The sequence below is a fragment of the Odocoileus virginianus genome, chromosome 4 (genome assembly GCF_023699985.2).
Source record: "Odocoileus virginianus isolate 20LAN1187 ecotype Illinois chromosome 4, Ovbor_1.2, whole genome shotgun sequence".
Taxonomy (NCBI): Eukaryota; Metazoa; Chordata; class Mammalia; order Artiodactyla; family Cervidae; genus Odocoileus; species Odocoileus virginianus.
Window position 1 is genome coordinate 16,389,159 of NC_069677.1, and position 12,345 is coordinate 16,401,503.

General features: G+C 37.9%; 1 protein-coding gene across 5 annotated transcripts in view; it reads left to right on the top strand.

Moving 5' to 3' along the window:
- ATP13A4 (ATPase 13A4) overlaps nucleotides 1–12,345 on the top strand; it is a 121,911-nt gene that overhangs the window by 68,570 nt on the left and 40,996 nt on the right. For all 5 annotated transcript variants that reach the window (XM_070466223.1, XM_020882599.2, XM_020882595.2 and 2 more), the window contains exons 9-13: nucleotides 2,524–2,655; nucleotides 5,268–5,438; nucleotides 6,264–6,421; nucleotides 7,030–7,218; nucleotides 10,094–10,155. In XM_070466223.1, the coding sequence (XP_070322324.1) occupies nucleotides 2,524–2,655; nucleotides 5,268–5,438; nucleotides 6,264–6,421; nucleotides 7,030–7,218; nucleotides 10,094–10,155 (712 nt within the window). The remainder of the gene's footprint in view (nucleotides 1–2,523; nucleotides 2,656–5,267; nucleotides 5,439–6,263; nucleotides 6,422–7,029; nucleotides 7,219–10,093; nucleotides 10,156–12,345) is intronic.

Here is a 12,345-nt window from a genome sequence, read left to right on the forward strand (position 1 = left end):
TGTCCGACTCTTTGCGACCCCATGAGCTACAGCACGCCAGGGTTTCCTTTCCATCATCAACTTTTAAAGTATATCTTGGGTTTAACTTTGTGGAGAACCAAGTTCATAATAATTTTGAAGTTCATCCATTTTTTTAAACAACATCAATAGCTTATTCTTATTTATAAGTGAATTCCATTGTCCAGGTAGACCAGTTAGTGAATGCATTTAGTTGTTGATGGAAATTTGAGTTATTTCCACTTTGGGACTATTACAAATAATTCTGCTTTAATGTTTGGATTCAATTCTTTCTATGGACATGCACTTTCATTTCTTATGGGAAAATACCTGACTGTAGAATGATTGAATCATATGACAAATAAATATTTAACTTTTAAAGAAACTGCAAAACTGTTTTCAGAAGTGGTTGTGTCATTGTACATTGCCACCGGTAGTGTGTAAGAGATCCAGTTGCTTCATTTTCTTGCCATTACTCAGTATGGTCAGTCTTTTTCATTTTAATCACTTAAATAGGTGAGTGGTAGTATCTCATTGTTGTTTTAATTTGCATTTTCCTAATGACTAATGGCATTGAGTACATTTTCAAGTGCTTATTTGCTACTTTTATATCTTTGGTGAAGTGTCCATTCAAATCTTTTTATTAGACTGTTTTCTTATTATTAAATTGTGAGAGTTCTTTCTACATTCTGGATGCAAGTCTTTTTTCAGATATAATTTCCAAGTATTTTATCTCAGTATGTAACTTAACTTTTCATTCCCTTCATAGTGTCTTAAAAGGGTGTATGTTTTTTACTTTTGTTAAAGTCGAGTCTGTTGATTTTTTCTTTCGTGGATCACGTTTTTGTGTCATCTAAGACATCTTTGCCTAATTTAAGGTCATCAAGATTTTCCATGTTGTCTTCTAGAGGTATTATAGTTTTAAGTTTTACATTTAGGTCTCTACTTTATTTTGAGGGTTGTCTTTTGGATTGAAGTTCATTTTTTGCAAACAGATATCCAAAATGTCCTAATACCATATATTGAAAAGGCAGTCCTTTCTTCACTAAATTATCTTTGCACTTCTGTCAAAAATCAGTTTCCTGTACCTGAATGGATCTATCTGGACTCCTTATCCTATTCATCCTATTCTACTATTCTAATATTTACCTGTCTTTATATTAATTCCACATAATGTGACTGTATAAGTCTTAGAATAATATTAGTCCTCCAACTTTGTTCTCTTTCAGAGTTGTTTTGGAAATATAGGGCTCTTTGCATTTCCATATGATTCTTAGAATAAGCTTGTCAATTTCTACAAAAAAAAAACATGCTAAAAGTTTAACTGAGATTGTGTTGAATCTTTAGATCAATTGGTGAAAAATTGGTATGTTAATAAATTTGGGTCTTATGACCTATGGACATGCTATCTCTCCATTTAATCTTCTTTGACTTTTCTCAGTCATGTCTTAGTTCTCAGTGTGGAGCCTTTTACATTCTTTTTCATTATTGGATTTTCACGGCTCACAACCCCTCTCAGAGAACAGAATTAGAGAAACTACATATAGAAAAAGGCAAGCAAATATATTTGCATATATTCTTATATACACACACATGGCCATCTGTGTTATTTTACCATCTATCTGTTGAAAATCATCCATTTACACTATCATTTCCAATTCCAGTCCAGTACCACAAAGTTCATTCTGATTTTATTTCTGTTTCTTATAACTTCCTTTCTTCAGTGAGAAACCTGTCTCTCTTCAGCCTCATTATATCAACTTATAGTATCAATCCTGACTTTCTCACCCTGGCTGGACTCCAATATCTCAAACCAGACCACTGCCACTATGGGGATCTTGTCTCCCTCCTTGGGCTCTGACACTGCACCCAGCCACGTAAGCACCCACTCATCCAGTTAAGGCTTCACCATGTGGAATGGTCTACCACCCCATCCCCCTTTACCAGCCCCCTGCATGGATGTCTGTCTTGCTTAACTGCTTGTAGCTTTGGGACTGAATAAGGAAGGTAAGAAATAAAGAAAGGTCAGAAAGAAGGACAGAAGGCAGAAAGGAAGGATATATTTTTCAATTTTCTTACTATGAATAAGAGTAACTATCCTTTCAAACACCATGCCGCTTGTAGTATGTATGTGTGTGTCTGTTTGCATGTGAATTATATGATAACATATCCAGCAATTTTGCTATACAGTCATTTGCTTTACATCTCTTTTTTTCTCAAACTCTTTTTTTATTAGTAATATTAATCTTTTGTCTGCAATGTAAGTTTCAAACATGTTCTCTGAATTTGTCATTAGTTTTTTCTCTGCCTATTTATTTTTTATTGCCACCCAAAGGTCTTTATTTTACATAATATAATGTATTACCTTTTTTCTTATTGTTTGCAGATTTAGCGTCGATGTTGTGGAATTGCTTCCTTTTCATATATACTTTGGTTGCTCTCTCATTGATTTCCAATTTAGATAGATGTTGGACTGTGTTTTTGTGGGAAAAAACCTGACTCAACTTTGTTTCCTCACACTTTCAGCTGGAGTCCAGGAGCTGGAATCACGCTTCCTGGTACCTGGAGATCTGTTAATTCTGGGGAACAAAGTGCAAATGCCATGTGATGCCATTCTGCTTGACGGCAGCTGCGTGGTGAATGAGGGCATGCTGACAGGTACAGTTCTACCTCCTCACACACAGCCCCTGCTGGTTCTCCCAGGTCTCTCCTGAATAATTGCAGAGCATGCGGCTGTTAAGGGACCTTCCTACTCTCACAAATCTTACTAATAGTCCTGCGCTGCACACACCTGAGAGTTCAGATTAAAGCTGATTTCTATATGCTAGGCTTGATAACAGGCCTAACTTTTTGAGTGTTTAGCATTTCTTTCCTGCAAAAAGATTATTGCGATCCTGTCATTTTAAAGATTTAAAGAAGTTTAAAGGTCATTTGATGTTTCAGAATCACCTGTGGCTTTTATGTTTAGTGTTTTTCTCTAAAATGTATCTTCAGATAAACACAGATGGTTTGAAAACCATTAATGACATCCTGAAACACCCTTCCTGCCCCAGGTCAAGTTCAAGCTTTTTCTAGCTTGGTTTGAAAATGTTGAAAAGTGGTTGATGCCGGATTTGCTAAAACTGCTACTTGAAAATGCACACTGGATATTTTTGAATAATTGTGTTTCATTTTTACTTTTCATTGTTATTTAGTATAATTTTAAATGAATAAATATTTATTTATTTGGCTTCACTGGGTCTTAGTTGTGGCACATGGGATGTTTGGTTGGGTCATGCTGGATCTTTCTTTGTGGCACATGGTCTTAGTTGCCCCAGGCATGTAGGACCTTAATTTCCCAACCAGTGATTGTACCCACATCACCTGCATTATAAAGTGGATTCTTAACCACTGGACCACCAGGGAAGTCCCTGGATTTCATTTTTCAGTTGCATGCTGGAGTTGGGAGAGATGTCATAGGTTCAGAGAGAAGGTCTTGCTCAAGGTCACAGTGCTTTGAGTTCTAACTCACATATACACTTATGAGGAGATGTTACAGCCTTTCTGTAAGAATCACAAATGCTTTTTCAGAGATGGAATTGGAGGCTGTAAATATATTGATGTACTGTGATTCCCGTTAAAGTCTAAATCAAACCATTTCCCCTGGTGGACCGGGGAGGCGTGAAATGCAGACAGCAGCACACAGTCCCCTCCTGTATGAACTTACAAAAAAACAAAAACAAAAACAATGTGACAGGTCAGGTTTCTTTTTCTAAGGAATCCATAGATTTGATTTAAAAAAACCCCTTTGTGCTGGGACATTTATAATACCGAGTATCATTCTCCTAATGAAAGCAGCTCTAGTATACTGGGACATACCCCTGACTTTATATTATCCTTTCTGTGAACGGAGGTAGAGGATTTTAACGAACTTTCTCAGAACAGGCCCTATTATTTACTTTCACAATTCATTCACCACCTTGTATTAACACTTCAATCCACTGAAATCTGCCCTGCCCAGTACACTGGCAAAAGTCGCTAAAGTTTCAATTGGTGAATCCAATGGATTCTTTAAATTTCTCATCTTTTTAGCCGACCTGCTGCATTTGACTATTCTGACCACCTCTTCCTTCTGAAAACACTTCTCTCTAACCTTCCCAGATAGCACTGTCTCTTCCTGAATAATACTCTTCAGTGTCCTGTGTGGCTGCATTTCCTCCACCTCTTCGATTTCTGAAGCTGTTCAGGATTCTTTGATTTTTTTCTGTTTTCATCTTTCACGTGATCCCTAAATAATCTTGTCTCTTCCCATAGCTGTAATTATTGTCTATAGGGTGATGAAATGTGACTAAATATCTCCAGTCGAGACCTCTCCCCTGAGCTCAGGACCCGAATAAATATCTAACTGCCTACAGAGCAACTCACTGTGGTCCTTCCACAAGTCATCTTCAACTCAGAGACCAAAAGGCAATTCCTCCTTCCTCCTATAAGGATTCCAACAATCTTTATGTTAATATTTAATACCCACCCTCTGCTCATTCTTTCAAGTCAGAAACCAGGAAGCCACTTAAAATTCCTCTGTCGCTATGATCTACCGATATAAAAATCTCCCCCAGTTTTGTAGCTGCTCACTTTCTAATTTCTCAAAACCAGTGCTTCTTTCCTACTCCTGCTGTCAGCTGCCATAGTTCAGACCTTGTCCTCTTGAACTGGGTCCCTTGCAATGGTTTCCCAACTGTATGAGTGTGCAACCTCATCAGTCTTCCAATTCATTCCCTGTATTGAAGACAGAATACACTGTCTTGTATGTAAATGTGGTGGTACTCTCCTGAATCAAACAACGAAATACCTCCCTATTTCTCTCCTGCCACCAGTGCCTATAGAAAGACATGTCAGCATTCAAGTGTGTGTATGCAGAGGCCTCCGGTTTGGCTCCTACATAGCTCTCATGACCTCTTACTCCCCAGACCCTGCATTCTAGACTGCACAACTTGCTATTCCCTAAATGGTTGTTTCCAATCTATTTCAGCATCCCTGTCTGATTTTATAAGACTTAGAGTATTTCTAACACGACATTATACTTAATTTTTTTTTATGGCTGTCTCCCTCTCTGAACTACAAACTTCTTAAACACAATAATTATGTTTCTCCTCATATCGCCTATACCAAACGTTGTTCCTGCTACGTGACGAGCTCACAAAAAATGCCTGGCATGTGATGGGTTGGAGAATGCATGATTTAAATGAATGAAGGTCTCCCACCTCACAAACTGAGATGCTTGTTTTCTGTAGGAGAAAGTATTCCAGTCACTAAAACTCCATTGCCTAAGATGGAAGGCTCGGTGCCCTGGAGAACACAGGGTGAAGGGGAGTACAAGCGCCATGTCCTCTTCTGTGGGACAGAGGTCATCCAGGCCAAGGGCGCCTGCTCCAGCACCGTGAAAGCAGTGGTACTGCAGACGGGTTAGTTAGCATCTCCTGCATTTTATTATTTTCATGAAATATTTTCACTCCGCTTATCTAGTGCTTTAAATGAATTAGGTAAGGATGAGTCTTTAGATGACAAACCCCATACATGTAAATAAAGATATTTAAAATGTGAATTTAACTATGGCATATCCCTTTTAGTAAGAACAATAACAGTGGTGACAATAAGTATTATTCACGTGCTTTGTAATTTATAAACTATTTCCACATATCAAATGAGTGGCACAAAGATGCCTCACTTGGTACATGAATAGGCTGGAGCCTGCACAATTTAGGTAAAGTTTTTCTTAAAAAATCAAACAGCAAGTCACTGACAGAGCAGGACCTAGAGCTTAGGTTTTCAAACCCAAAGAACAAATCCCACGTTTTTTTCCATGCAGGACTAGAAATTGAAAACTTGATGATAAAAATATTCGAAGTTGAATCCATCTGTATTTACTGGACCATTTAAATTCAACTGTTCTGTATGTGTGTGTGTGCGCACACTTACAGATCCTTTCCTTAAAATGAAGCTATATTTGGAAAAGCTGTGCTCTGCCCCCATAGGGTGCTTTACTATCTCTGGGATGCACTGAAATTAGAAATATAAGGAAGGAAAGCCAGAGGGGAATAGGCTTTGAAAGAGCTAGGATATATTCATCCTAACATTTAGGTATTTTGCCAATCATCTTTTAACTGTGTTTGGGCTTAAGCACTGTTTAAGTTTCTCTAGAGGAAGCAAAGGCCCTGCTGAGGATTAGAAGAGCAGTAGCAGAAGGATTCATCATCCAGAGAGCATGAGGTGTGTGTTTACTGCTTCAGGATTCAACACTGCAAAGGGAGACCTCGTGCGATCCATTCTCTACCCCAGGCCAGTGAGTTTCAAGCTCTACAGGGACGCCATCAGGTTCCTCCTCTGCCTCGTAGGGACGGCCACCATTGGGATGATCTACACTTTGTGCGTCTATGTGCTCAGTGGGGTGAGCTGCATTTATTCTTTTACTACAGTGCATGTACACTCATTTATATAGTGTCTCTTATTCGCCTGTTGCCCTTAATCTAAGGGGTGGTTTTCAAATCTGGGAAAACAAAGCCAAATGCTGAAACCTTCCTATGTATTCCCAGATCCCCAGTACAAGCATTTGATCACCAAGCTCCATAACAGCCATCAGATCTAGTGGGATAAAACACTGTGTTTATAGAGATAGTAACATGCCTCTACTCTTAGATTTTGCCTTACTCTGTCTTTTCATCTTCAATTTGAGAATATGTTTATTCCAATAATGTAGTATTTTATAGCTGTTAAATGAGGAATTTTAAATAAAAACCAGTGTTGATAAGGTCATGGCCAACTGGTACATTGTTTTCTGCTGGTAGCAGTATGAGTTGTTACAGACTTTTTCAGTACACTTTGGCAAAATATAGAGAGAGCCAATAAATGTGTTCATTCTCTTTAAACCACATTTGACCAGCTCATATAATTTCTAGAACTCTGACCCAAAATAGAAAATAAAGAGGAGGGAAAGAGTCATACGCATTAAAATGTTCACAATTGATTTATCTGTAATAGCTAACTTTGTCCTCCCAGGAAACTCCCGGGGAGGTAGTGAAGAAAGCCCTTGATGTCATCACAATTGCAGTTCCTCCTGCTCTGCCTGCTGCTCTGACCACAGGCATTATGTATGCCCAGAGGAGGCTCAAGAAGAGAGGCATCTTCTGCATTAGCCCCCAGAGGATCAACGTATGTGGACAATTAAACCTGGTCTGCTTTGACAAGGTATGTGTGTTTCATCATCACCCTCAGCGCTGTTTTTATCATCATTGTCATCATGCACAGGTGCTTTACATTCTTGTGAGGCAGGAAACCTTGGATGTGGGTACTGGGTACCTGATTTCATTTTATCTCTGATTGGATATGTCATCCAGGACAGATACATCTCTTAATCTCAGATTCTAGGGTTTAGAGAAGGGAGAGTAGGGACTGAGTAGGTGAATCTTCTAGGGTTCTTCCAGCTCCAATACTCTATGAATCACAATGAATTAAAATAACATTTTGTCCCTCTATAGTCAAAACCGTCATACAAAATTTAAACCTTTTACTATGGTTACTACTGTATCCCTAATGCTAGGATTATTGCCTGGCGTATAGTCAGTGTTCAATAAATATTCATTCAATTAATGAATGAATAAAAAAGAAAATGTTTATTTAGCTGTCTCTTACTATGAGACTGGGTTAAAATAAATCCCCAGGAAATCTTTCTTTTCTATAGTTTTCCATTAGCAATGAATTGCTTAAAATAATCCTTGATCCCATACCAGTTACTCCCAACCAGCCTCTTATTCTGCCTTCCCCTGAATATGTTTTTTTCATCTGTATACACATGCTGGTATGAAGGTGGGAGCTATAAGAGGGTGAAATGAAGGGCTGTTTTGTACCCGAGTCTTAATTTATAAAGGTGACTAAGTGGCTGCTGGCAGAAAATGCCATTGAAAAATGCATTTAATGTTACAGTTCCCCAACAGAAGAGGTGTGTCCTACAGGCAGGGCCAGAGATGGCATGCCAGATTTTGAGCAGGAAGGAAAGGAGGTTTGAGGGGAGTGCTCAGGTTATGGCCTTTATAAAGGAGTTTCTGCAGGAAAGACAAGACAGTCAGGGTACATAAATGACAACTAGCTATTTGGAATGATTTTGATGGGTTTTGGTCTATACTATTGATCTCTAGTTGTCTAGTAGCTGGCCCTGGGGTGATGTTTCCAGGGCAGTGTGGCCAGACAGAGAGGTTATGACTCCTGACTGGTTAGTTTGCATATCAAAGGCGTGTTCTTGGCTGAGACCCTGGCTATCTCTAAGAACTGGCTAGCTCCAAGGAGGCAGTCTCTCCATCAGAAGGGTTTCCTAAATTAAAACTGTGGTGGTGAGCACACTGAAATAGAAGTATAATGTTGGCAAAACTTATATAATGTTATTTATAATATAATGTAAACCACTGTCTTGGCAATTAAAAATAAATTGAAAAAGAGAAAATCCTTTAGCATGTCAAATGTCATAATACATACAAGAAATTTTTTAAAGATAAACAATTCACAGACATTATAGTCATGTGAATGTGGGCATGGAGTCAGGAGAGAACAGAGTGACTTTGATCAGAGCAGAACCTTAGTGATGGGAAAGGGTGTTGTAGACCTGGAATATCTGGCTAAGAAATTTTTATATACATTTTAGATAGTGGGGAGCCATTCACTGAAGGTGTTTTCTTCTTCTGTTTTATTGTTTCCTTCCATTTACTTATTTTTTATTGTGACAAAAGATTTATAACAATTTATAACAATACAATGCTAACCATTTTTAAGGGGCTTTAAGTGCTTTTGCGTTGCTATGCAGCCATCACCACTATCCATCTCCAGAACTTATTCTCTTTTCCCCGGTTGAAACTTCATGCCCACTAAACTGTACTGGGAAGGTCTGGGATAGGAGAGACTTAATGGAATCAGAGCTGTATTTTATAATTACTGGAATATCAGAGAGATCTACAAGGAACAGAAGGTTAATATGGTTCGTGCCACTTTGTCAATGTTATTTTGTGATCAAGCTAGCATCACACAGAAGGTCCTATTTCTAGGACCATATTATCCTTGAGCTTGGAAAGGGAAACAGGGGTGGGGAAGATAATTGTGATATGAATTTGAATAAAAAGTAATAATTGTGAACAATTTTCATTATTCTCAGCTCTTACTCTATGCAGACATTACATTCAACACTTTATATTATCTCATTTAATCTTCGCAACAACCCTATATGATTATGACCACATTACAGATAAGGACTCTGATGCTTAGGGGACTAAATAATAGACCCAGGTCACACAGCTGGTGTTTTAAGCCAGTCCAAACTCTTCATCACTATACTGCACTAAGAGAAATACTAGCAAACACCTTTTTAACAAATATATGTCAAAATAGCAAACTCTTTCTTTAGAACAGTGAAAAGTTATACTTCTATTATTTCTGATGACATACTTTTAACTTTTGCTATAAATGCTGGGACTCACCCATTTTTTTTAAAGTTATTGAAGTATAGTTGATTTACAATGCTGTGTTTAATTTCTGCTGTACGGCAAAGTGACTGAGTTATACAAATATAATCTTTTTCGTATTCTTTTCCATTATGGTTTATCAGAGGGCACTGAATATAGTTCCCTGTGCTATACCGTAGGACCTTCTGTTTATCCATCATATATAATAGTTTGCATCTGCTGATCCGCATTGGCAACCACAAGTCTGCTCTCTACGTCAGTGGACACACACATTTTAGCTCTTAGAGCAGGCTTACCAACGACTCTCCCATCCATTCAGTTTTTCATTAAATTCTCAAAACAGTTTCTGAAATATGTAGGCAGTAACTGTTTTCTTCCCTTTATCTCTGAGAATACTGAAGTTCAAAGAGATTAAGTGCCAGTTTGTCCCACAACTTGTGTGAGTTCGTCAAAGCTTCCACCCAGGACTCCAGATACCCATCTGGTTGTGTCCCTCCTTGAAGTGGTGACCTTGACCATGCGTTTTTGACATACATTTTCCTGTTAAAGCATAACTTATTGGTGTCACTATGGGCTGCTGAATCTTCAGAGTAAAGTGAGCTCTTGTTTCTGTTTAGACAGGCACCTTAACAAGGGATGGCTTGGATGTCTGGGGAGTCATGCCCTGTGATGGGAATGGGTGAGTACTCGGGACCAATTGCATTATCATTTCCTTTTTCCCAGTTTTTTCCTGAACACTAATAAAGAAGAGATTCTGGCACTGGCTTTGGTGAGCAGTGATTGCCAGAGTGATTGCCAAACTTCATTTTTCTTCACTATTTCCAAACTCACTAAAATGTGCATCCTCCCTCCACCCCTGTCCCAGCCCCAGGATACTCACAGAACCCAGGAAATGAAGGGCAAATTTCGACACTGCATTCATCTTGCTAACATGTGATTGGCTATCAGCATATTAGTCAGGGGCCAGTGTACGTCATTTGGGCAATACCTGGACACTGTCCTTCAAGGAGTTAATGTTCATAACACAAACTGAAGCCTTTCCATGTGCTAGGAGGAACATGGCCCTGACTTGTAGACACCGAATTTCAGCATGAGGAATATCTGTGGAACTACAGCTAGTGTACTTCATTTTCCTTTATATTCTAGTTCTGGCTTCTGGAAACTCCTCTTTTTCTGGCCAGAAAGGATTCCATTTTGACAATTTCAACTCAAGGTAGTAAAGATTTACTGTTTATCCCTCTCCTGGGGCTCTCTCATTTGAGTTTGTTTCACAGCCTCCTTTTTCTTCCCACTACAACTTTCAGTCTCATCTGAACATGAACTCAAATTCAGGTTTTGAGTTTGTTTGCTTGTTTTTAAATGGAGGAATAGTTGATTTCTTTGTTCAAATGGTAAAGAATCTGCCTTCAATGCAGGAGACCTGGCTTTGATCCCTGGGTTAGGAAAATCCCTTGGAGAAGGAAATGGCAACCCACTCCAGCATTCTTGCCTGGGAAATCCCAAGGAGAGAGAAGCCTGGTAGACTATAGTGCATGGGGTCACAAAGAGTCAGACACGACTGAGCAACTCAACAGCAACAATAGTTGATTTCAGGTTTTGTTTTTTTAATGAGAACGTTTCCCTCTCATACTTGCAATGTAAGCATTTTATACATAAAAGGTATATCATGATTCTTCTGCATTATGCGAATGCATGTGACTTATCCATAACTTATTTTAATTATATATATTTAATACATTTTCATATTAATATACTATTAAGATACAAGTCCATTTCCTGGGTTAAAAAGTTGATTCTGGTGCTTCTAGCCATTTTAGTCTATAAAGAAGGCTGTTGTAAGTGTTAAAGTTTCTAGTTTTTTTTTTTCCTCTCAAAGATAGATTTGGATATATAGCCGGTCTTGTTTATTAGTATTTTTTTGTTCCAGTTTCTATAAAAAGTGTATGAATTTATCCAAATATGTGAGGATTTAGAGAGCACTTTTTCTTATTTATTAAATTTGTCCCTAGTGCCATATAGCTCTATAGCTGGCATACACAGTAGATGCACAATAAATGTTTATCTAAAATGTACTAAGTATGTTCTGTCTTTTAAATGCTCTTCTGCTTATTGAATTAGCATCACCTTATTCACAAAACTTTTAAAACTTTCTGTTTCTAAAAGTGACTTGTCAATTTTAATAAAACTAATTGATATAATATTTAGATTATTGATGGATTAATTCAGCCTGTCACTCTCTTTCCCAGTCCCTTCCTTTCTCCAAATGGTCAAAGTTGGCTCCAAGTGACTGAAAGAGCAATTAATTTTTTTTAAAAAAGGCAAATTTAATTAGTAGAATAAGAGAAAACAGATTGAGTTCTAAGTAAGAAGTCAACACTTCATTTAAAGCTACTAAATATATTATTGTAAAATGTAAGGTCATTTCTAATAATTCTTATCTTTTCCAAAGAGGGCCTTCCCAATGTGCCAGGTACTTCAAAACCATTGGAAATCTACCTGAAAACCTGATCTTGATAAATCATAAACATTCAAATACAAATTCAAGGACAGGGATGACAGAGAATTCTACTTATTTGTTGTACAAATCAGAGTCTAGCCCAATCCTCAGAAATATAGAACTATGTATTCAGAATTACATATGGAAGACAGTTTTTGTGCTGTGTTAAAAATAAGATTATTTTTTCCTGATCTATTTGCTGCACAGTGTGAGCTTGAGAACCTGTTTTAATCCCTGATGGTGATTGCTTCCTTTTAGTTGTTTACTAAAATACCAGGGACACATTGTAACCACTGAGGTGCTTGAACTTTCAGGGTATAATAATAGATACCATCATCTACAAGGTCAGTAATCAGTCAAGAGGTTTTTGAG